General features: G+C 41.9%; 1 protein-coding gene across 5 annotated transcripts; it reads right to left on the bottom strand.

The window, feature by feature from the left end:
- Window positions 1-441: 441 nt before the first annotated feature.
- On the bottom strand, window positions 442-22,237 carry FAM210A (family with sequence similarity 210 member A). 5 transcript variants are annotated; one of them, XM_033054573.2, is made up of 5 exons: window positions 22,220-22,237; window positions 9,383-9,490; window positions 5,923-6,394; window positions 3,715-3,826; window positions 442-2,687 (listed from the first exon to the last, which is right to left on the bottom strand). In XM_033054573.2, the coding sequence occupies exons 3-5, from the start codon at window positions 6,369-6,371 to the stop codon at window positions 2,355-2,357; spliced, it is 894 nt and encodes a 297-aa protein (XP_032910464.1). In that variant the 5' UTR covers window positions 6,372-6,394; window positions 9,383-9,490; window positions 22,220-22,237; the 3' UTR covers window positions 442-2,354. The 5 variants fall into 5 exon arrangements, with proteins under 5 accessions (XP_032910464.1, XP_032910457.1, XP_032910448.1 ...); XM_033054566.2 differs by lacking the exon at window positions 22,220-22,237 and adding an exon at window positions 22,122-22,211; XM_033054557.2 differs by lacking the exon at window positions 22,220-22,237 and adding an exon at window positions 21,720-21,742.
- Between the last annotated feature and the right edge of the window lies 1 nt (window position 22,238).

Below are 22,238 nucleotides of genomic sequence, written 5' to 3'. Positions count from 1 at the left end.
TACAGGATGAAAGTCAACTTTAGCCTAGTTAAAACTGCAGCGTAGCTGGGTACCTGCTGGGCACCAAGTGGCCTCACATTCATCCCCTGGGTGCCCCATGAACCTCCCCAGGTGCTCTCTGCACTAATGAGGCAGAGGTTCCATGTAGGGCCAGTTTGAGAAAAGGTTACCAGTACAACCAAGCATGTGACTAATTGTCACAAAAGCTCTCCAGGTCAGACTTCCAAAGTCTTGAAGATTTCCCCTCTTGATTTGTAAAAATTGATCCACATAACTCTGTACTTTGTTAAGTGACATGCTGGGTGGAGGATGTGGCTCTCCCAGAAACTCCTTAAGCTTCTCCATGCTGCAAAACTGACCACCTACACAGAGGAGGCACTTTGCAAGAGTCACTGTGAGCTGTTTCTGTAGCTGCAGAAATGATCACACTGGACAGTCAACTCCAAGTCAATCAGCTTTTGTACTTAGCATTAGCAGAGATGGATCATATAAACACTGGAGTGGTCACAGGTCAGCTGGACAAAGGGACGGGCAAGAAGAGGTGATGATAATGAACAAGTTCTAACATACCTAAGGACTAAAAATGCATCCTAGGACACCAAGGTGTCCCTGTGCAATCCCTGCCATGTGTAAAGAGATGGCTTCTGTGAGTCACACTGAAAGGGCCCCACATATGGCCCCCAGAAGACCCTCAGAAGAATGTGTGCATGAGGACAGTAAGTGAGGAAAAGTGCACTAAAATAGAAAAACAAAATAGCATCTATTAACTTAGTCCTACAGTAGTACTTAGCAAAATAAGAGTTCACAGAATTTTTTTTTTCATAATATTTATCAGAAACATGGCACTTAACATCTTCAGGTCACTGAATAGACAATGATTATTCCTCACAACATCCCTGTGAGGTAGGCATTAGATTGCAGTTACTACTTTACATGTGGGCAGAGGCAGAGAAGTATGCAATCAATCCTGCACAATTAAGTTAATGAAGTTCAACTCACTTAAACAGGGAGAAGCCCTCAGTGACTTGAATGAAAACAGGATAGTGGGGCAGAGCTGATACTTCATCAGCTATATTTTTTCACTCCAGTCAATTGCAATGCTCAGGGTCCAACTCTGTTGCTTTCCCATATCCCCCTGCAAAAAAGCACCTTTGTTAGACAACTTACACATGCTGAGTTGCTCCAAAGTGAGATCTGTAGTAGAAATAGGAAAAGCACACTTCAATTTAGCCTACGTTTGAATAAAACCGAGAGAACTTTGCCTGCCCAGCCAAATAGAAGAGTTTCGACTTTAGTTCTTTATGACATCTGAGAGAGCATTTCAGCCTTCAGGTATGAATAAGTGTTTGCTTGACTTCATCTGGGGAAAAAAAGTTTGGTAGACTGTGATCACTGTCTCAGAAATCATGCTTATTTTAGTCAAATTGTTTTACTGAGGTCTGAGGGAAGAGGAGGAACTTTGGGATTTAACTCTAACTTTCCATGTGTTTAAAAAGCCCCTTAGTATAGCAATTTCTCAAATAAACTTCTCTTTCAAATATGAAATAGAGCACGTTTGTAAACTTTAAAACAATGAACAAATCCTAGTGTTTAATATACAATTATTGATTAATTTCATTTAATGACTTTGTACTGTAAATCAACTTCAGGAAACAAAGTATACTTGACAGTATGGCTACTGTGATTAACTCATCTTCCTATAGCTTTCAGTTGAGATTTCTGAAGAGATGCACTGTCCAAGAAAGATTCATAGTCTCTGTAAACCTGTAAACCACTGCAGCCTGGCAGAAGCCAAGGAAACCATTGTAAATTAACTCCTGCTGAGTAGCTGATCCACCAGTTCCTTCATGTGCAGTATCAGTGACAATGGTCTGCTCCAAATTGAGAGATGATCACGATTGAAGAGGCTTGGGTCCACGTACTCTAAAAACCTAAACATGCTGCTCTTCCCAACAGAGAAATCTTCATTCTCATTTAATGGAAGGCTCAGTCTAGTGGAACCATGGCTGTGCACTGTGATGGGAGGAAAACAGGAGTAGTGGCTTTTGGCAGAAATTGCCTTCATTTCGAGGAGGAGGGTGTTGAAAGAAACAGAGAGAAGAGTAATTGTTAACATTATTACCAAGGGACATGTTAACTTCTACTCTGAGATTCACTTTTCCTTCTGTAAATTGAAACTTTGTCACAACCTCTTCCCCAAGGAACTTTAACCTTTAAATCCACTTAGCAATTGTAGTCTCCAGACAGAGGGCAAAAGAAAATAAAAGAAAAAAGCTCAGAAGTGCACTTTGCATATCCTGCCTCACAAAGGGTTAAAGTGCTAAGTTTGCATATCCAAAAATTAAGCATCTCTCCTACTCCTTTATTTTTTTAAATGAAACTTTATCTTTGGTTTCTTGTATCTTCTCTGTAATTTTATCCTTTGTTTCCCCCATCTTCTCCGTAATTTTATCCTTTGTTTCCCCCATCTTCTCCGTAATTTTATCCTTTGTTTCCCCCATCTTCTCCGTAATTTTATCCTTTGTTTCCTCCATCTTCTCCGTAATTTTATCCTTTGTTTCCCCCATCCTGTCTTGTAGGTATTCCTTTACTGGTGGTGGTGTGGACATGTAGCCATGCTTACGTAGGTATTTAACAGAGACGGATGTTCCTCCCAAAGTCACAGTGTATCTGGCAGGAGTTGCAATCTTAAAGAAACCAGAGAACACACCACATAGATAAAACAGGAAAATAACATCCAGCAAAAGACATTTTTTTAATGTTGAAAATTCATTTAGACCAATGTCAGATTCTAAAGATATCTTCAATTTATAAGGCAATAACCCAGCGTACAGCGCATCCCCTAGAAATGCACACCTTTTATTTAAAGTATGATTTTGTCAGAGCCAGCAAGAGCATTAGTCTTCCCTTAAAAAAACAGAACAACACACAAACCTTCCCTGGGCAGTTTGTAGGATGAGAATTTGGCATCTAGATGCAATTCAGAACAGACTTCTGAACACTGCCCAATCTCCCAGCTCTAACAACATCTTTATATTTAACCATATTTATTTATTGATCTCTTTCAGGTACAGGAAAAACTGGAAAGAGTTGTACTTTCACATTCTATTTGGGAAAGTAACCCCTTTGAAAACAGGCAAGAAGCACATCACTTTTGGAAACAAAACAAATGAGTGGCACGTACAGCAAATACTGTACCTTATTTTTGAATGACCTGACATGCTTCAAGTTTCCCTAACACAGACTTTGCACATATAAAGCAATAAAAGGAAACCCAAACCTGAATATAATTGATTTAAATGGACAATGAAAATACTTGAGAGTGATGTACAACTCAGGGGAAGACAAAAATCCATCGAGGATAAAAATAAACTGCACTTTTATCTGGAATTCAATGAGGTGTTTAGATTTTCCCTCTTTGTCCCTGCTAATTATGTCAGGGATACAGAAGAATAACTTAATAACTTAACTGTCATCTCAGAGGGCTGCAATAGCTCTGCAGCAAAAAAGTTATTTTAGAAATACAGATAGACTCTTGTAGGAACACAGAACACGTATCAACTTGCATGGGACTATTTTTATCACAAAATGAATTCTTAAGTACATGTAACTATCGAAGAAAACTGATTAATTCTTTCTGCTGTAAATAAGTAAACTCTGTTCAGTTCACCAGGCAAGACCTAGAGCTTATTTACAAACTATAATTATACTTACTTTATACAATGCATATGCAGTTAGTGCATTTCCACTCTGGGAATTTTTCAGGATGTCTACTACGCTGTCTGGTAAGCCAATCAACTCTAGGAATGGAACAACATTCACCCCACTATAAAAGAAAAAAACATTGGCAACTTGAATGGGAACTTGAAACCTGAACAGTAATTTGGAGAACTATTTCTTTATTACACAAACTTCGTAATTTGAGAACAAAATGTTTTTTACCTAAGCAATATACTTACAGGATTTATGTTTCTGACCATAGGAAAATTAATGTTCTTTGTAGCATTTCAAAAAGTGACCCATTTACATTATCCCTGTTAGGTGGAATAGTTTCTAACTTACCTGTATCCCAGTTTATGTTTGGAGGTAAGTAGAGGTAATGGTGGTAAGACAGCCACTCAGGCTCCAGTTGTGCACATTCAATTTCATGCTCTTTTGCCTAAAATTACCTTTTTTTTCCTTTTAAAATTTCAGACAGTGTTCATTCACTTCTAAATATATCAAACATGGAATGTGGCAAAAGAAAAGGAAGCAACATGTTACATGGACAAGATTTCAGGGGCTTTGTGTTCAGTGGTTCTACTGTGTCAATATAAGGCGTCAAGATGGGTGGAAGGACCTCCTATCACGATTTCTTTCTACTTGAAATCCAGGCAAACACCAAAGGAGGAAAGAATGCTCATCTTTATGTTACAGAAGAAAGCTACACACAGTTATAGAAGACCTGAGTTTCTAATATTTAGAGATTTTGGATTATCCATAACTAACACTTGCATTCTTCTGAGCATGCAATCACTTTAGCATCAGGAACATGAGCAGGCAGTGACGAACCAACAGTTACTAGAACCTGCAGTCTGAAGGCCTATTCCCAGAGTAGGAAATGGAGACCTAGTAGGAGCTGAAAAACAGCACTAACTGTGCCATTTCATAAACCACTGCTGTTTAGTCTTGTATGATCAGTCATTCTGAAAGTTATTTTTCCACTTCAAAAGGGTGCTGTTCCTGTGGCATAACAAACTGAAGCTTTGTTGTAATTAGTTTAATTAGTTTCTAGTTGAGTATTTCAGTTGTTTTCATCTGCCAAATACCTACTTTAGCAGCAGGCTTTAGAGTTTCAAGAAAAGTAATCTTCACTCAACCTGAAATGTCTGGATGTAAGCACCAACCTGAATTCATCCAAAGCAAAATATTTTTATAGCTCAAGACCTTTATTCCTCTGACATGAGCTAAATTTAGAATGACATTTGGATCTATAGCTCCCAGAAAGGGCAATTATGCCAGCTGGTTAGAGTAACTAAAACAAACACTTGTGCAGTAAGGCATTCTGATGTCAGAGTTCCACCCTTGCCACCACAAACCGTCGTTGTTTCATACCTTCTATTATTAAATATACAACACAAGCAGTCCAGAGATAAACATTTGCTCATATTTAGCAAACTATTTCCAGATAAATAAAACTTCTTTCATCTGAACTAGCAAACTAGCAGCTCATAACTGATGTAGCAGCTTTTTCTGATAAAAGGCATCTTCCAGAATGGTATTTAGCACATGCTATGACTAAAAGAAACTAAAATTAGAATACTTAGTTAATATATTTTTTTAACCACACAAATATTTAATTTCCAATTAAAAAGTATGGTCTACAGTAGCTTTTTCAGTGGATGGTAGGAAAGACAGGAAACAGAAACAAAAAAGGAAGGGATACACACAGACTGTGAACAGCTAAGTGAGTTAAATCCATGAAGTGAAAATCCAGTTATGAGGAAGGACTAGGGATGAAGCAGGGAGGAAGTGGTAAAATACCCTGAACTCCAAGGGCAAAAATAAAGAAAAGGCCTATAAAGATCTTAACTTGCCACTCATAATCAGGATTCCAAATCCCTATCTTTACCTTTTGAGAGGTTACTAATAATTTCAATGCTGTTTACATCCATGCATCATTTTGGAGAGATGAGCATTCCTTTAAATGTTAGCAACACACCCGGTACACAACAATAACTGCATAGTAACAGTATGTATATGACCCTCTCATGAATCCTATATACTTTCAGTATGAATCTTATGCTTTAGTCAAAAATGTATCCACGTTTCTCTTTTAAATATAAAGGCACTTTCTAACATGCAATAATAATTTATGTTCCTTTCACTAGCAGGTCTCAATTCTACTGCGGTATTGGACACTGCAACAAAATATCAACTTACTTCATGGCTGCATAGTAAAAGGATCCAAACCACACAGTGGAAGTCAGAAGGTGAACTGGAATCATGACTTTCCCATACTGCTTAAAAGTTTTCTTGAATCTCTGAACAAGACTAATTGATTTGTCTTGTAATGGATCTGGTTCTGAAGAATCTGACTCTGCAGGGCTCTGCTTGAGTGCATCAGTGGCCGAAGGCAAAGGACTTCTCTCTTCTGGTGCTTTGTGAGAAGCGTCTGCTGGTTGTGATGAAAAAGCAGTTTTCTTTGAGGCAAAGTGAGCTGCGCCTGCATGAAGACATCGTTTAGGAGGGTCCAGTGCCAGAATCACTTTGCATCCCGCATTAGACAACACAGACTGTCCTTTTAAGCACTGAAAGACACCGGTGCGAGGGAAGAACCAACATGTCCCATGTGCCAGCTGAGATGCCGAATGTAACAGATTCCGCTGCATTTTGATGAAGGTGGATGAAATTTCTATAAAGAAGAAACAAAGGTAAACGAACTGCATGTCAATGGTGTGATTTCTACTTGCTCCAATGCCACTTTAAATTCTCAAATTTTAAATGGCTTTCTATTCTACTTTAAAAAAGTTTTCCTCATCTTTCTTTGCAGAAATGGTTACTTTCCAGAATTAAGGAAATAATTCTCTAATTTCTTCAGCATTCTGAACTAAAACAGCCCCTTCACTTAACATACTCTGCTCCTCACTGCTAAAGTGATCACTCTAATCCCAGAAAACATTCTTAGGAGTTTGGTACTATCTGCTGCTTTTATCTACATAACCTGGCAAAGCCATTGAAAAGTTACCCTTAAACTTCACTTATAGTAGCATCTGATAACTTGAGCAATACTTTGAGCATACATAAATGCATTATAAATTCACTGAAGTACAGTAATTTCACGACCATAAGGCGCACCGGACTATAAGGCACACCCCCCAGGAGTCAGCAAAATTCGCAACTTTGTAGATCAGATAAGGTGCACCGGACTATAAGGCACACTTTTTTTTTGCCGCGAAGATCCGTGCCGCGTGCAACAAAGTAACGAATTAGTAACGGAATCCCGCCATGGTGGAGTTTACTGGCATGTGCTTAGATTGGAAACATTTTAACAGACTGGTGTAGCCTTTAAATGCAGTCCCAAGCGCCCTCCCCGTGCGCAGGGCCCGACACTCCCGCCCGCCCCTGGCTGGCGAGGCGGGGCTTGGGGCGGCAGTGGCTCGCGGCTGCTGCAGTTCGGGGCGGCCACGGCTCACATTTCGGGGTTGCTGCGGTTCAGGGCGGCTCAGGACTGTCTGTGGTTCGGGGCGGCACAGCACTGCCCGCTCCCTCTCTCCTTATGTGGCTGCTGCTGGCTGGGGGCTGGGCAGTGCCGCCCAGCCCGCACGGCGACTGCTGGCTGGGGGCTGCCTGCTCCTGCCCCCCCTTGCAGCTCGGCGCTCCCGTGGCACCGCCCCACCTCGCGGTTCGGCTCACGGCTCGTGCTTTTTTTTTGCAGCGAGGAACTGCGCTGCATGCAACAAAGTAAAAAATTACTGGCAGGGGCTCAGTTTGCAAACATTTTTCACAGATTGGTGTAGCCTTTAAACGCAGCCCCAGGTGCCCTCCCAGTGCTGCGTGTCCCGGCACTCTGGCCCGCCCCTGGCTGGTGGGGCTCCTGGCTCCCACTGCGCAGCGGCTGCAGCTGCTGCGGGCCCAGGCACTCCCACCTGGCACTGGTTGGCACAGTTTGACTTCTTCTTCCTCCTGCGCCTGGGCCAGGACTGGCGCCGGCCAGCTTCTCATTCCACCCAGCGCCAGCCGCCTTCGCATTCTGCCCGGCACTGCCCGGCTTCTGGTTCCTCCCCTGCCCCGCACCACCGGGCTTCTCATCCCTCCCCTGCCCGGCACTGCCCAGCTTCTAGTTCTGCCCTCGCCCGGGCTTCTCGTCCCTCCCCCGCCCGGCACTGCCCGGCTTCTGGTTCCTCCCCTGCCCGGCACCGCCGGGCTTCTTGTCCCTCCCCCGCCCGGCACTGCCCGGCTTCTGGTTCCGCCCTTGCCCGGGCTTCTCGTCCCTCCCGCACCCGGCACCACCGGGCTTCTCGTCCCTCCCCCGCCTGGCGCAGCCCAGCTTCTCGTTCCTCCCATGGCTGCAGCGGCCGCGCCGCCGTCGATTTCTCCCGGCCACAGGGGCCACACTGCCGCCACTCTCCCCCGGTCGCCCGAGTCACGCCACTGCTGCCCCGATGCCGCCGCCGGGCGGGCTCTGCTCAGCTAGGGGCTGTTGCGGGCTCGCACTTCTCGTTCCCCCCGCAACCGGGCCGGGGCCACCCGGTTTCTCATTTCCCCCACGCCCGGGCTGGGGCCAGCACTGCCCGGCTTCTCGTTCCCCTCGCGCCTGGGGTGGCGCCGCCCGGCTTCTTGTTCCGCCTGGGTCAGGGCCGGCGCCCCCTCCCTCTCTGCGTGGCTCCTGCTGGCTGCGGCCGCCCGCTCCCGTTCCCCCTCGCGACTCGGCGCTCCCGCAGCACCACCCCCTCATTGTGGCTCACACTTCCAGTTTGGCAAATTTCACAACTTTGTAGATCAGATAAGGCGCACTGGACTATAAGGCGCACTTCCGGGTTCGGGGAAAAATTTTAGTCAAAAGGGTGCGCCTTATAGTCGTGAAATTACTGTAATTGCAATTAAAATTTATTTTTGGTGTCAGTGCATTCTTAGTTTCGGTAAAATTTTTCATGTTCTATGCTATTTTCAGGAGAAGCTCATACAATTGAAAAAAAAACCCCAATATAAATTAATATTAATAATCAAGCAATAGCCCAAATAGTAACAAATGTAACTTAACAGTCTGCCAGTAACATCTGTCAGGACTAGGGAAGGCACTATTAAATGTCATATATTAACATGAGCAAAACTGAACTGCGATTTTCCAAATGTTGCAATGCAAAGAATATTTTAAAATGGTGGAATAACCCAGTTAACTTTATGATTTTGAATACTTACCAGTTACTCCTGAAAGTTTGAAATAACTATTGAGAGCTTCCCCACCAAGAAGAAAGGAACTTAATTTTGCATGCATAAACATCAAGAAGTAATTTTTATCCCCCCAAAATGTATGCTTTAAAATTATAAAATACTCTCTTCTTTCCTTTATTCAATGGTTACAAGTTATAGAACTAACAAACATTTATTCCTTTCAAAAAAAAAACCCTAATGCTAATTGATGTAACAACTGTCACTTCAGTTACATTAAAAGTTTTGTGTATTACTAAAGCTTTTCCATTTTTAATTGTCACAATTCTTTATCCAAACTAGAAATATTTCAAATTTAATTGAAGCATCATATCTACTTTCCCTTCACCTGTAGCCTTAGATATATGCCAGGTGCTTTAGCAGTTAATTTTTCTAGGCTGCAGAAAATGATCAATACTTCCCAACACAGGAAGAAGTTAAAAAAAACAAAAAAAAGTGAAACCATACATACCTTTTATTACTTTCTAGCTATAGTAAGGTTTGTATCTTCAAAAAGTTGCAACTCTTCCACTAGCTCCCCACGTTTCAAATACACGTCTTGAACACATTGATGCCCCTGCTAAAGTGAAAAAAGGGCATATTTAGAGAAATAGCAACAACAGCAAAATAGTCCTATGAAGATTTATTTCTGGTCAGCCTGAAACCTTGCAACTGAAGAAGTTATTGGTGTAAATTCCCTTTTGAATACTGACATGCTAATGGGAGATTATTTTCTGTGTAATTTTAGAAGTTCTTCAACTGTGAATTACTGTTCTCTTCTGAGAAAGTTTCACAATCCAACTGCATCTGTTGGAACATTCCTGTCTGTATGTTTTCTAGGTAGTTTGATGCTACTGTTGTACTTGAATTAATGGCAATTACTAGAATTACAATGTTTGATGTGGGGAAAAGAGGAATTCCCAAGTTTCAAACTCACTGGGAACCTCTGCACTATTTGCGACAAACAGACACACACTTTTGTTGAACTCCTACTAACAAGAGGTACTGCATCGACAGAGAAAAAGGAACTTGTGTCTCTGTATAGGGAAGCAGTTACTCCGTCCTGTTGAGTTACAAACTTGGTGGGAGTCAAGAAGTGCTGCTGCTGCTCATGGAGCATTAAATCAGCTACAGGTACTGGCCCTCTGTGGCTCAGTTTTCTGTAAGACTTCACTGGAAGCAGCAACTGCTTGTAATATCTCTGGTTTTACGAGAAGCAGAGATTCTTGCTTACTTCCGAAATCCAAATGCTTCTCAAAACAAGAAGCAGTGAAAACACTCAGCAAAACTCAAGTGTTCAGATGGCACTCTGTCATATGCCAACTACTCAACTGATTTACAGAAATTGTAACAACAAACTTGGAATACGACAACTGCATTCCTTGCCTGTTGCCACTTACAGTTCTTTCCTGAGGGGTAACATTCTCCACAGAGAACTGTTTTCCCCTCTCACTAACAGTACACAGCACTGAGCATCTGCCCTAAGTAGAGTTTCTCAATATCCAGCCACTAGACTCAGCAACAGGCATCCATCCATCTATGGGAATCTGGGGGCTCTTGAGTCAGACTTCTACTGTTCACCAGAACCCTATTGAAAAACTTCTGTTCCAAACAAGCTTTGCAAATTGCCACCATACAGCATGGGGGAAATCATAATTTTGAGTAATTTATATTATTAACAGGACACTGCATTCCAACACCCTTGGGAAGAGATAATTCTTCAGCACAGGACTAAGAAGCTGAACAATAATTTCTTATTTTTTCCATTGCTTGTATTTACAGTAGCACTTCTCAGAGCACCATTCCTACGTTTTACAGTCCAGCACTGTGCAAACACCTCTGACCCACTGCAGTGGCTGCAGAACACTGGGGAAGGAAATGGCTCCATTCTCCTAAGTGTGGATCACCACTGTGTCCAAAGCTCCTCAGGCAGCACATAACACTGTTGTGATCAGTAAACGAGTTTCAAGGCCTTTGCTCACCGAGTTACATGTACCATGTAAGACTGAAAAATAGAATGTCACCAATGGCTTTCGAGCAGAGAAAGTTTTGGGGCTATTACAAGACTTTCCATGCCACTTTTTGTTCCTATATCCTCAGATGGACTTGAAAGTCATTAATTAAATGACTTTCTCCATGACGCATGACCTGGCAGGTCAAAAGGAATGTTATCTAAACTGTGAAAAGGTTTTGCACCTTGTAAGCAGACAATATAGTTCTAGCTGATATTCTGCACAACTCCTTACTATTTATTCCTCCACTTTAAAATGTGGAGAACCACAATAGCTCAATAGATAAAGAAAGGCTAAGATATCACATTTAACATTTTCCTAATGACCGTACTGTATTTCACAGGTATGAGCTTTGCTTATTTAAACGAACAAAGGAGAGATCCTTTGAAGTGTTGGTACATTGAATATTACACTGCTATCCAGAAGCACTGGGATGAGAGAAGTATTATAATGGTTACAGCATGATGTAGGAAAGGCACAAGAATATACAGCATATACTTTGTAATTTCATTTTAAAGAAACAAATATTTTTAAAGGGGTGATGGATGTAGCCACTCAATTGTTATATTTTGGTTACTTGGCTCAATAATCCAAACAAATCTTTAACAGGACAGATAAACTGCACAGTAATTATGGTTGGAGGTCCAAACAAATATTAAACTAGTTGACATGAGATGAATACAGAGAAACTTGTCCCTTAAGACAATTAGTGAAAGGAAGTTCCTAATACCCTGTGTACTCAATAGGCAGCAGGAAGTGTGTCAGCCTATGGATCTGAGACACAAACTTCTTCTCTAAGCATAATATTTCTCAAAGAAATTACTGGAGCTATACAAGCCATACAATTACCTCTGTAACATTAGGTTGTTAAAACCACTCAGATTCTAAGGAAGTCAGGACAGTAACCTGAATGTAACCTGCAGCTAGTGACTTTGGAAAAGTTTCTTCTTCATTTTTCCTGCTCTTGCATCATGCTGCAAAGGTATAGAAAAGGATAAGAAGGTACAAGCTCCAGATACCAAGGTGGGAAAGCACTTGTCTGTGGGGTTAGGGCAGGGGGAAAGGCATTTTAAAGCATCTTAGATTTCTTCATTAGTTTTCTCTTAAAAATGCCACAAAGGAAAAAAATTCCGTCTAAGGACATATATAATAACTCCAAATTCTCTGCTCCAAGAATCCCATGTGGTCAGTGACTGAATAGGTATTACCTACAGAAACCATTAAATGCTACACAAACACTTGTGATACAGTCTCCTCTTTAGCACTATCACATCCCAGCTAACTATTTAGTAGGATCTCCAGTGGACTGTAAACTGAGCTGTAGAGATCTTGGCTGTTCAAGACAAAGTCCTGGCTGGGATTCCAGGACATCCATTTAATTCCTGAAGGCACCCCTGTTTCATGGTGACTGTTAACAAGGCCTCTGACATAAAGGTAGTGCTCTAGGGGCCTCTTAAGGAGCAGTATAGATTAGCTTCTCATTGCAGTGCTGGAGGTTTTGTTTAGGAAACCTCTGCACTTTCTTATAATTCAGATCAGCTTTGGCATAAATCTGATATACTGCAAGAGCATCCTAGCTCTTGCGTTTACTCTACTTTCCAGAGATAATAAGGAAGTAGATATCAGATTTGCTTTTTGTTCCCAAGGGTAACAAAAGTTCAGGAATTTTAAATGCCACAGAGCTGGTTTATGTGACTGTCACAAAGCCATTGGCCTTGGATGTGTGCTAACATTCTATGCCAAAACACTCCAGAGGATCTTCGGAAAACACAGAAGTAACAAACCTGGCCAATGTAGGTATGGTAAAGGTTGCTGTGGATATTTACTGTTGGAAAGAGAAAACATGCCAGAGATAGTGTCAGATGAAACTTTCATCAGGATCATTTACAGAAAAATGGTTGCCCTGTTACAATTAATGTTTTTTGAGTTATCAGGAAAATTAAAATATGAGAAGGAGGGGTCCATAAAAGATGGCAAGAACTTTAGTGTTAAAATAATGGAGAAAACTTTAGTGTTAAGTTCCTTTGTAAAAGAGGTCAGAAAGCATCTGAGGGAATTGAGGGTATAGTGTATGTAGAGAACACTGGATTATTTTCTCAGTTATACCAGAAACACTCTGGACACAATATGTAAATATGGATGATTTTAAAGCATTTTCACTGTTTAAAAAAAGAACATTAATTATACCACAGGAGAGTTCCCAATGAAAATCTATGAGCTTTTTCTTGTCCCAAGGCACCTTTCTATGGAAACAGAGAATTAATTTACATTCTTGTCAGATTTAGTGTAAAATCTAGAAAACTTTGAGGATTGTGTGTGGCAGACAGAGAATTTTGAAAGGAAACAAACAAAAGTTTTCAGAAATACTTTTCAACTCATCTTTCAGATTGCCTAAAAAGCAAATACAGAGATCTCATCCAAGCAGCTCAGTTTAATAAGCACCACCACCATATTGCTTGCTTGTCTTCAGATTTAAATAGTTATTTTCAAGAACTCATTGACAGTATATTAAAAAAAACCCAAACAACCAAAACCAACAGATTTTGCCAAGCTTATACGCCAAAATAAGAAAATAAGAAAACCACAATGAACTGAAAACATATATGGGTGTCCTAAAAATTTGGGAACATATTTTAAAACCATTGTAAGACTAATGAAATACACACAAAGTATTGTTTTTCTTAAATCCAGTGTAAAATAAAACTATAAACCTCTTGGTAACTGCAAAGGGTCGGCACAGCATGGAATCACTAACCACAGATGGGAAAGAGGCAGTGCATAGGGACTTCTTATTCTTTGTATGCACCTTGAGTGCACGAATGAACATTTAGAATTTCTATTTTGACCTTCACTACTTTTGCAGTGTCACTCAAACTCTCTGTTACTCATTCCAAACTAAGAAACTTGCTTATAATTTGAAGTTTGGACATCATTAGCTCTGTAGTTTGATCTACCATTCAGAACTGTCTAAAAATCTAACACTACATTTTAGCTTAAAGTAAGTATTACAAAATAAATCACACTGGAATTTATTTAAAACCTGGTAAAATCATGTTAAAACAAATAAAAAGAGTAAACCCTTGCAGACAAACAACCCTAAAGCATTAGCCCCATCCTACCCCTACACTATTTTTACTTAGTAAATGCTATGCTATAATTTTTTAAATTGATCATATTATTACAATTCAATACTGCTAAGCGGAGATAAGCCAACAACTTCGTTATCCTTATTTTACCTAAACTACTCTTCTTGCTAAAACACCCTGAGCAAAATCAACAGTCCTTACACACCAAGTAATCTACACTGCTACAATCTTCTAATACTCAAATATTAAAAAAGACACAAAGAAGTAGTTTTAGGAAGAATAAAAGATATTGCAGACGTATAAAGTATGCACACTGATTCAGAAGACAAATAAAGCAGGAGAATGTAATGCAATGCCTGTGTGTTGAATTATACATCTGGAATGCTAAACAGGAGCCTTAACAGCTGATCTGCACAGAGTCAGTATGTCCATGGCAACTCCATTTTCCTCTCTGATGGAAAGTATCAGATCTTAAGACTGCATGTAGCTGACCATTATATGAAAATGTGAATGTTCTCTCTCAAATGTTTCTAAAAGAAAGGATCACAATCAGCTGTAGTGCTTTCTGCTCTTCAGAACTGTTTTTAATAACTGATGCTATTCCATCTGTTAGCACTGGTTTCCTCTTTCCCAAGTTTCGTTCTGCCCTCTACTGAATTTTTCCATAAGTACAACTCATACTAGTACTACAAAAGGTTTCTGCTCTCTGATTCCATCAAACAAGTGTGCAGGATCATCCTCTATATTAGTTCCAGAGCCTCTCAGATTATAGACACATGCCAAAGAAAAATTTGGCTTTTAAAGTGATAACTGGATTGTTTTTTTTGTCCATTTGTCACTCTGCAATGTGACATGTCTGCAATAAGCAAGATAGAGGAGTTATGCCTATGGATTTTAACTAAGCTTAAAAATAGGTATATTATATGTCTATGCTAAAAAAACGGTAAAAAATGGCTTACGTTAGTTCAAAGCAGGGTTGTATTCAACTGCTTTTTCACACTACCTTCCACTTTAAGCTAATTATCAAAATAAGATCCAATTCTCTTTCTCTTCCACTTAGGTAATAACTTTCTGAATCCTAATAGCTTCTTCTGTCCTTTTATCTTCCAAGGTATCATTAGTTCATTCTCCTAAAACACTTGTGGTTTTCAGCCACAGGGCCCTTGACGTGCAGGCGTGGGGGATGTAGGGGTATGTGTGTAGTGGTATGTTTACAAAGAAGTGGAAAGCTTCTACTGGGTAACTAACAGGGGCAGGAAAGGGACTCCACATAAGCAAGCCTCAGGTCTGAAGTTTCCTGCATGACTCTGAACTCCCTCAGGAAAAAAACCAACCCACAATTGAACTGATGATGGGTTAGATGCTAAAACATGAACAAATACAGAGATCAGTTTTCTACACTTCATCAAAACACTGTTTGAGAATCTCTTAGCATCTTCCCTCTTAATAGTACATTGTATTTTATTTAACAAATTCCTCGCCTCTTTCAACTGCCACTGAGCATCTCAAGTGTTCTGACTCTACACTTTAACACATGCTGAAACACATTGGAAATACGTTCAGAACTCAGATATTTCTTTTATGATGAAATTCAGAGCTGCAGTGCACATATCTTTTCACTAATAGAGTCATCAATAAAAGTCAAGAGGTTGCCGCCAAAAATTGAACTCTTCTTCAAGACTTCCTGGTACTCACAACTTGGATTCTAGTGGCCAAGCTCACTTTTTAATTAATAGTTTTTTCTGGTCACTCTGCACTTCACTGATACAGACAATGTGGATTTTAATAATTAATTTTTAAAGTCTCTGGAATTGTAATTAAATATTTATTCATGAAAAATGTAATGAAACAATTAGAGACACACTGCAGATACAGTGACTTTTACTAAAACAGATGGTGCTAACACAAATAAAGTTCAGCCTTTTTACCCAGATCTGTTGGGTTTGTGTAGCAAGGTTCTGGTGGAGGTGGGCTATGGGGGTGGTTTCTTTGAGAAGCTGCCAAAAGCTTCCCCCATATTTAAGGCAGCCAATGCCAGCCAGCTCCAAGAGAGATTCACCACTGGCCAAGACTGATTCCATCAGTGATGGTGGTAGAGCTTCTGGGACAACATGGCTAAGAAGGAAAAAAAAGTTGTTGCACAGATGTTATTGAGGCCAGAGAAAAGCAGAATGAGAACATGTGAGAGGAACAGCCCTGCAGACACCAAAGTCAGTGAAGATGGAGGGAGAGGTGCTCCAGGCACAGGAGCTGAGACAAGCCACGGCCTGGGATGCAGACCATGCAGAGGGAGCTGTGTCCCTACAGCCCATGGAGGTCCAGAGAGGAACAGAGATCCACCTGCAGCCTGTGGAGGACCCCTCGTCAGAGCAAGTGGATGCCAGGAGAAGAGTGCGACCCTGTAGGAAACCCACACTGGAGAAAGTCCTGTAAGGAACTGGGGCAAGAGGACTCCATGCCAGAGCACGTTGCCTGGGAGGACTTATGATTTCATGGGGGATCCATCCTGGAACAGGCTGCTCCTGGAGGACTGCACCCAGTGAAAAATGATCCATCCTGGAGCAGATCATGAAGAACTGCAGCTCATGGGAAGGATTCATGTTGGAGAAGTTTGTGGAAGACTGTCTGCCATGGGAGAGAGAAGCAGGGGAAGGAGTCCTCCCCCTGTGGAGGAAGCAGTGGTAGAGACGTGTGATGAATTGATTGTAACCCCCAAGCCCTGACCTGTGCCACCGAGAGGAAGAGCAGGGAGAGAAATGGGAGTACAGTTAAGCGCGGTAAGGAAGGAGTGTCAGGAAGAAATTTTTAGGATTTGTTTTGCCTCTCATTTCCATACTCTGATTTGATTGGTAATAAATTCAATTAATTTCCCCACATTGAGTCTGTTTTGTTCATGACAGCAAGCAGTGACTGATCTCTCCCTGCCCTTACCTCAACTCAAGAGCCTTTCATTGTATTTTCCTTTCCCTGTCCAGTTGAGGAGGTGAAGAGATAGAGCAGCTTTGGTGGACACCTGACATCCAGCCAGAGTCAAACTACCACACCAAACCACAGAATATGACCTTAGATATTCAAATATTTTATCTTGACTAATTATGAAAGGAATTTATTAGGAATATGCTTAAACTTAGATCTTAGAATCAGCTTTGTACAGCCTACTGCCTCACTTTCCACACTGACTACCATACCTGTTTCCTTTCTAGCCTTGATAACTGTGATTTTTCTACCTTGGATCTTTACAGGTCTTTCCTCATTGTGTTTCTTCTTTCCATAACCCAACAACAAGCAACAGTACCATCTGTAATAATACATTGTGTGCAAATTATACTATGTAATAATTTTATAAGACATTTAAAACAACCTTGAAGTACCAAGTCTTTTACGCCTCAAATTTACCCAAAATGCTTCTAAAGATGTCCAAAACACACTCTCAAGGACGAACTCTGAAACCTATTCCTGAAGTAGGAATAAAAGTAAACCAGCATGAAACTGGAAAAAAAATTATCCCAGCTTCCATAAAAACAAAATTCACAGTGGAAGCATTGGGTTCAAGATTTTTTCTTTTATTCTCTCACCACATTTATTTCACACTTTCAAAAACTGAAAAGCTGTCATTTTTCCCAGCAAAAAATACAGAACGTTCATCTTTCAGCAGAATTACTGTTGGCAGACATTCACTTTCACTATAAATTTTTTCTAAATATTCAAAGTAAGTGTTGAATTCTCTGTTGTGAATTCAAATTTCTCCATATGGGGAAATATGTGCAGTATCAATCAGAAGATCTTGAAAAATTATGTGTGAAGAGGTTGATCATAACATTTACAGAACACACACACACTCTCAAACCCAGAGTCTTCATCTAATTTCAGTAAAAAATCCTTACAATCCAACATCTCTACAAATGAATGTGAACAGTTCTTATGACAGAAGTATTATTTTTGTTAAGGTCTTGATAGCTGAGCGGCTAAACCTTCTTGCCCACTATTAAATTTACTGCCTTACACACAATTTCTTGCACAGAGGACATGCAAACAACAAAATGACACCATCTACAAGTGTCTGAAAGTGCATCAGATTCAGAGAGTTGTGTCTTTACACCAGAAGGAGCTCCAACGAGACTTCAGGATAGAAGTCTAATACCATTCCCATTCACAGTCTGAAGCAGCAGCATTACAACACTGCTGTATTCAGATTGAGAAAGGAATCCTGTGATTGCAACACTGCAACCTTTGCAGCAAGCACACTGCTTTCTGCCAGCTGTCACCAACAAGGCCCAAGGCTTGTGGTTCAGTACAGAAACACTCCTCATCAGAAAGTATTATCCTACGGCCTGAGACAGCAAGAAGCAAAGGATGCCATCTAATTTTAACATCAGCAAAGCCCGTTTTTAAATCCACAAAATATTAAGAGTGAATAGTTATCTGTCTGGTACACACTGGGGCTAAGCACTACCATTGCAGTTAAAGGTAAGTGCTTTTTACTAAAATCTTTCACCAGCCACTTTTGGAAGAGACTCACTGAATTCTTCTGAAGCCACTCATGCATTTTTATTTCAAACCAACAAAATACGTCCATTGGGAAAAAAGCTACTGATTTGTTTTATAATTTGTTTATGAGCAACTGACTGTATCAACTACCACTCCCTTCCCCCATCTCCCTCCTCAAGGACAAACTCGGCAAGTCCTAAAGAGCAGCAGGGGGATCATCTGCTACAACATTCTACAAAGCCACAATCACAGCCACACAACTTCTTGTTTTGTTCACACAAGAACTGTTACAGAGGGTCAAGGTCAATACTTGGGATAAGATAAAACAGTAGATGCAGGAAATTAAAATTTATAGCCCAGCTAAGTGTCACCTTTCATTTTCTGATGTGCACAAACAGAGCTTTACCATTCAGATGAACTTGCTTAGAAGGGGCACGGTCATGTCTTGAAACATAACAAAACACCTGGCTAGTTTGAAGAGAATGAGAGGAAAACTGCGTGATGGAAACTTGTAGCCCAGTGGACTGGGCTACAAAGGGATGGAGATTTTTAGAGGAAGCACAAAATTCCTGCCTAAGAGCAAACCCTCTGACATAATGCCAATGCCTAAAATACGTGCCTTCAGTCCTTAACAGACAAAAGGTCCCAAGTAGGCACACCACTGTGGCCTGACAGCATCTGCTTAAATCACAATTTTCTGGACAAGATTTAATATGGACAAAGTATGTCGGACTTAACACACCTGTACTGGTACCTTCAAAACTCAACTAAATTTGGGAAAGCAGAATCACAGTAGATCATAAGGATTTTTGAACTGAATAATAATGCTTTACTCTCACTGGAATTTTATTACAGCAACAGGGACACAAAGGATGATGTGTGTTTTTCAGAGGTGCCATGATTCAAGACTCAAAAATAAAGAAAAAGTTCTGTAACTTGAACAATGCTCTTTTTTGTTGTTATTGTCACACTACACAATCCATTCATCTCAAGTCAAAAAATCTACTAGGGGCACATAGTAGCCATTAAGAATCTCTGACCTCGAGTTTGATCCTTGATCTAAAGTGATGGAACTACATAGTTACCTATCAGAATATCAAGGTGAAATCCTTATGATCCATTCTGATGACACCTGGCTTACAGGAAGATTTCTGTCAGGTTTTGGGCCCAGGTCTCAGTCCTTTCAGTGATTTTATTCCATTCCTAATACTATTGATGATGACGAATTTGCTTCAGCATGTAATTTTGAAAATAAGTTCAACTATCTGATTTGACACCAAAAAGAAGTACGTTGGATTGTCTTTCCCATCTGCAGAACTGAACTGATTACAAGGAATTTGCTGAGATTCCATTAGCAGTTTTACATTTTTAAAAATCAGTGTTCTTCCTCTCTTGTTGTTGAAATTCTCATGCCCTTGTCTTCAAGACTAGACAAAACTCCCTACAGATCCAGAAATGTGCCAAGAGGCAAACAGAGGGCTCTTATCTGACATTAGGGGACATCAAAAACTCCCTGTCTTGCAAAAACAGACTTCAGTTTCTAAGTGATACCTAGGAGCATACACACAGAGCTAGGTCACTTTACCTGCAGAAAAGACCATCTACAGCAGGAGAACTACACAGAATCTTTCAAAAACCAAACCAGATCAAAACTTTTCTTACAGCTGCTACAGCCTGCTAAGCAGACCTGCAGACAGTCACACCAGTCAAGGAATGTAACTTCTTACATTCCTTACATACCCCTTAACCTACTCAGTTTTTGCCATGTGCAAGCCACCTGATATCCACCTACCCAAATCAAATTTTTTTTTCATTCCCTGATGGAAGTGCCTCTTAGGCAGTGAGTGCAATTCAGCAACGCTGCCACAAGGGTCAGTCATACCCTTTTTACCTCAAACAGCCATTGAATAGAAAAGGAGATAAACACCTGCTGTCACCTCCATAGGAGATGGATGGTGGGGACATCTGTGTATGCAATCCCCACACTGAAGCAGCTGCAAGTCATATAAACACAAGCAGCAAAACACATTCCAAATGAGGAACTTGCACCCTCTCTCTTCCCAAAGCAGCAAAACTTTGGCAAACCGTTTCATGTTTATACTTGTAACAGCAATGACATCTTGGGGTAAAACTGAGGAATACTTTCAGTTTAAGAACTGGCTTTGCTAAGGGATTCTAGGACATTTCATGTACTACTGTCCAAAGTAAAGTTTTCTTTTTCAGGACAGTTCGCAGAGGAAATAGACATTAGTGAGGCTGAAGTATAGTTTGTAATAGCTGACATAGATCCACGTTTCAGTTAACAGCCTTAACAAAAATTCTGATGATTTCCCTGTTTGACTCCCTGGATCTCCTTAATTAAGAGGAGTGGATTACTAATGAGAAACATAACATTAGACAATAAAACATTCGTACAGCCACCTCAAGCTTTCTAAAAAGACAGGACATAGGCAGGTCTGGGAAGAGAACCCCCTTAAGGGGCATAAGCCACGTGTGGTCCTTCAGTGGTAATGGAATATCCTCGGAAGGGATCCATCAGGATCATCGATTCCATGGACCATCGACTCCTAGCCCTGCACAGGACATTCCAAGAATTACACCTTGTGATTGAGACTATTGCCAAACGCTTCTTGAACTCTGTCAGGTTGGTGCTGCGACCACTTCCCTAGGGAGCCTGTTCCAGTGCCCAGCCATCCTCGGGGTTGGAACCTTTGCCTAATATCCAGCCTAAACTTCCTCAGACACAGTTTCGAGCCGTTCCCTTGGGTCCTGTCACTGGGCACTAGGGAGCCGGGATCGGCGCTGCCCTTCTTGAGGAAGTCACAGCCTGAGACCCCATTCCCAAATCCCTTCCTTTCCACCAGATGCTGCACCAGCCCACCACGGAACATCAGGCCCACCCAGCCTCATCTCCCCAACCAAGAAACAAGTCTCCGACCCCGCTTTCTTGTGTGGCGGTGGATATGCTTCAACGCCGGACAAGGCGTTGTCCAGAGCAGCCCAATGCCCCACAAGCCGGGGCGGTGCGGGATCCGTCCCGATCCCGCGGCTCCCGCCGCTCCCGCCCCCGCCGCGCGGGTACCTCGTGCCGGGCCCGCGCCGCTCCTCAGGGCCCCGCGAGCCGCGGGCACGCGCCGGTGTCACCAACGGCCGCTCTCGTCACACCCCCCCCGCTCCCCGCCCGCCCTGCGCAACGTGCGACGGCGCCCGTCCCCACCATCACCTTCAGGCCCGGGGGCGCTCTCCCACTGCGCAGGCGCCAGCACCGCCCCCTTCTCGCGCGGCCCCCTGGGACTCGTAGTCCCTGTGCCGCGGCTCGGACTCGGCCACCTTTCACCGAGCACAGCTGGAAGGGACCTTTAAGACCTCCCTGTGCAATCGTCACTGCCACTGTGACCCCCTAATCCAAATCACCCAGCGCCAGATCCAGACGTGTCTTAAGCACCTCCAGGGAGGGTGACCCCACTACCTCCCTGGGCAACCTATTCCAGCGCCTGAGCATCCTAACGGTGAAAAAGTTGTTCGAGTATCTAATCGGAGTCTCCGCTCTCTCAGATTAAGGCCATTTCCTCCGGTCCACTCAGTGCAGGCGCGGTGGAAGACACCGGTCCCAGCTCACTACAACCTTCTTTCAGGCAGCTGCAGAGAACGATGATGTTCCTCCGAGCCTCCTTTTCTGCGGGATAAACAACCCCAGCTCCCCAGCCGCTCCTCACAACACACCGCGCACGCCGCCGCGCTT

Source organism: Catharus ustulatus, chromosome 1 (genome assembly GCF_009819885.2).
Source record: "Catharus ustulatus isolate bCatUst1 chromosome 1, bCatUst1.pri.v2, whole genome shotgun sequence".
Taxonomy (NCBI): domain Eukaryota; kingdom Metazoa; phylum Chordata; class Aves; order Passeriformes; family Turdidae; genus Catharus; species Catharus ustulatus.
This window is presented reverse-complemented; position numbering and strand designations above follow the sequence as displayed.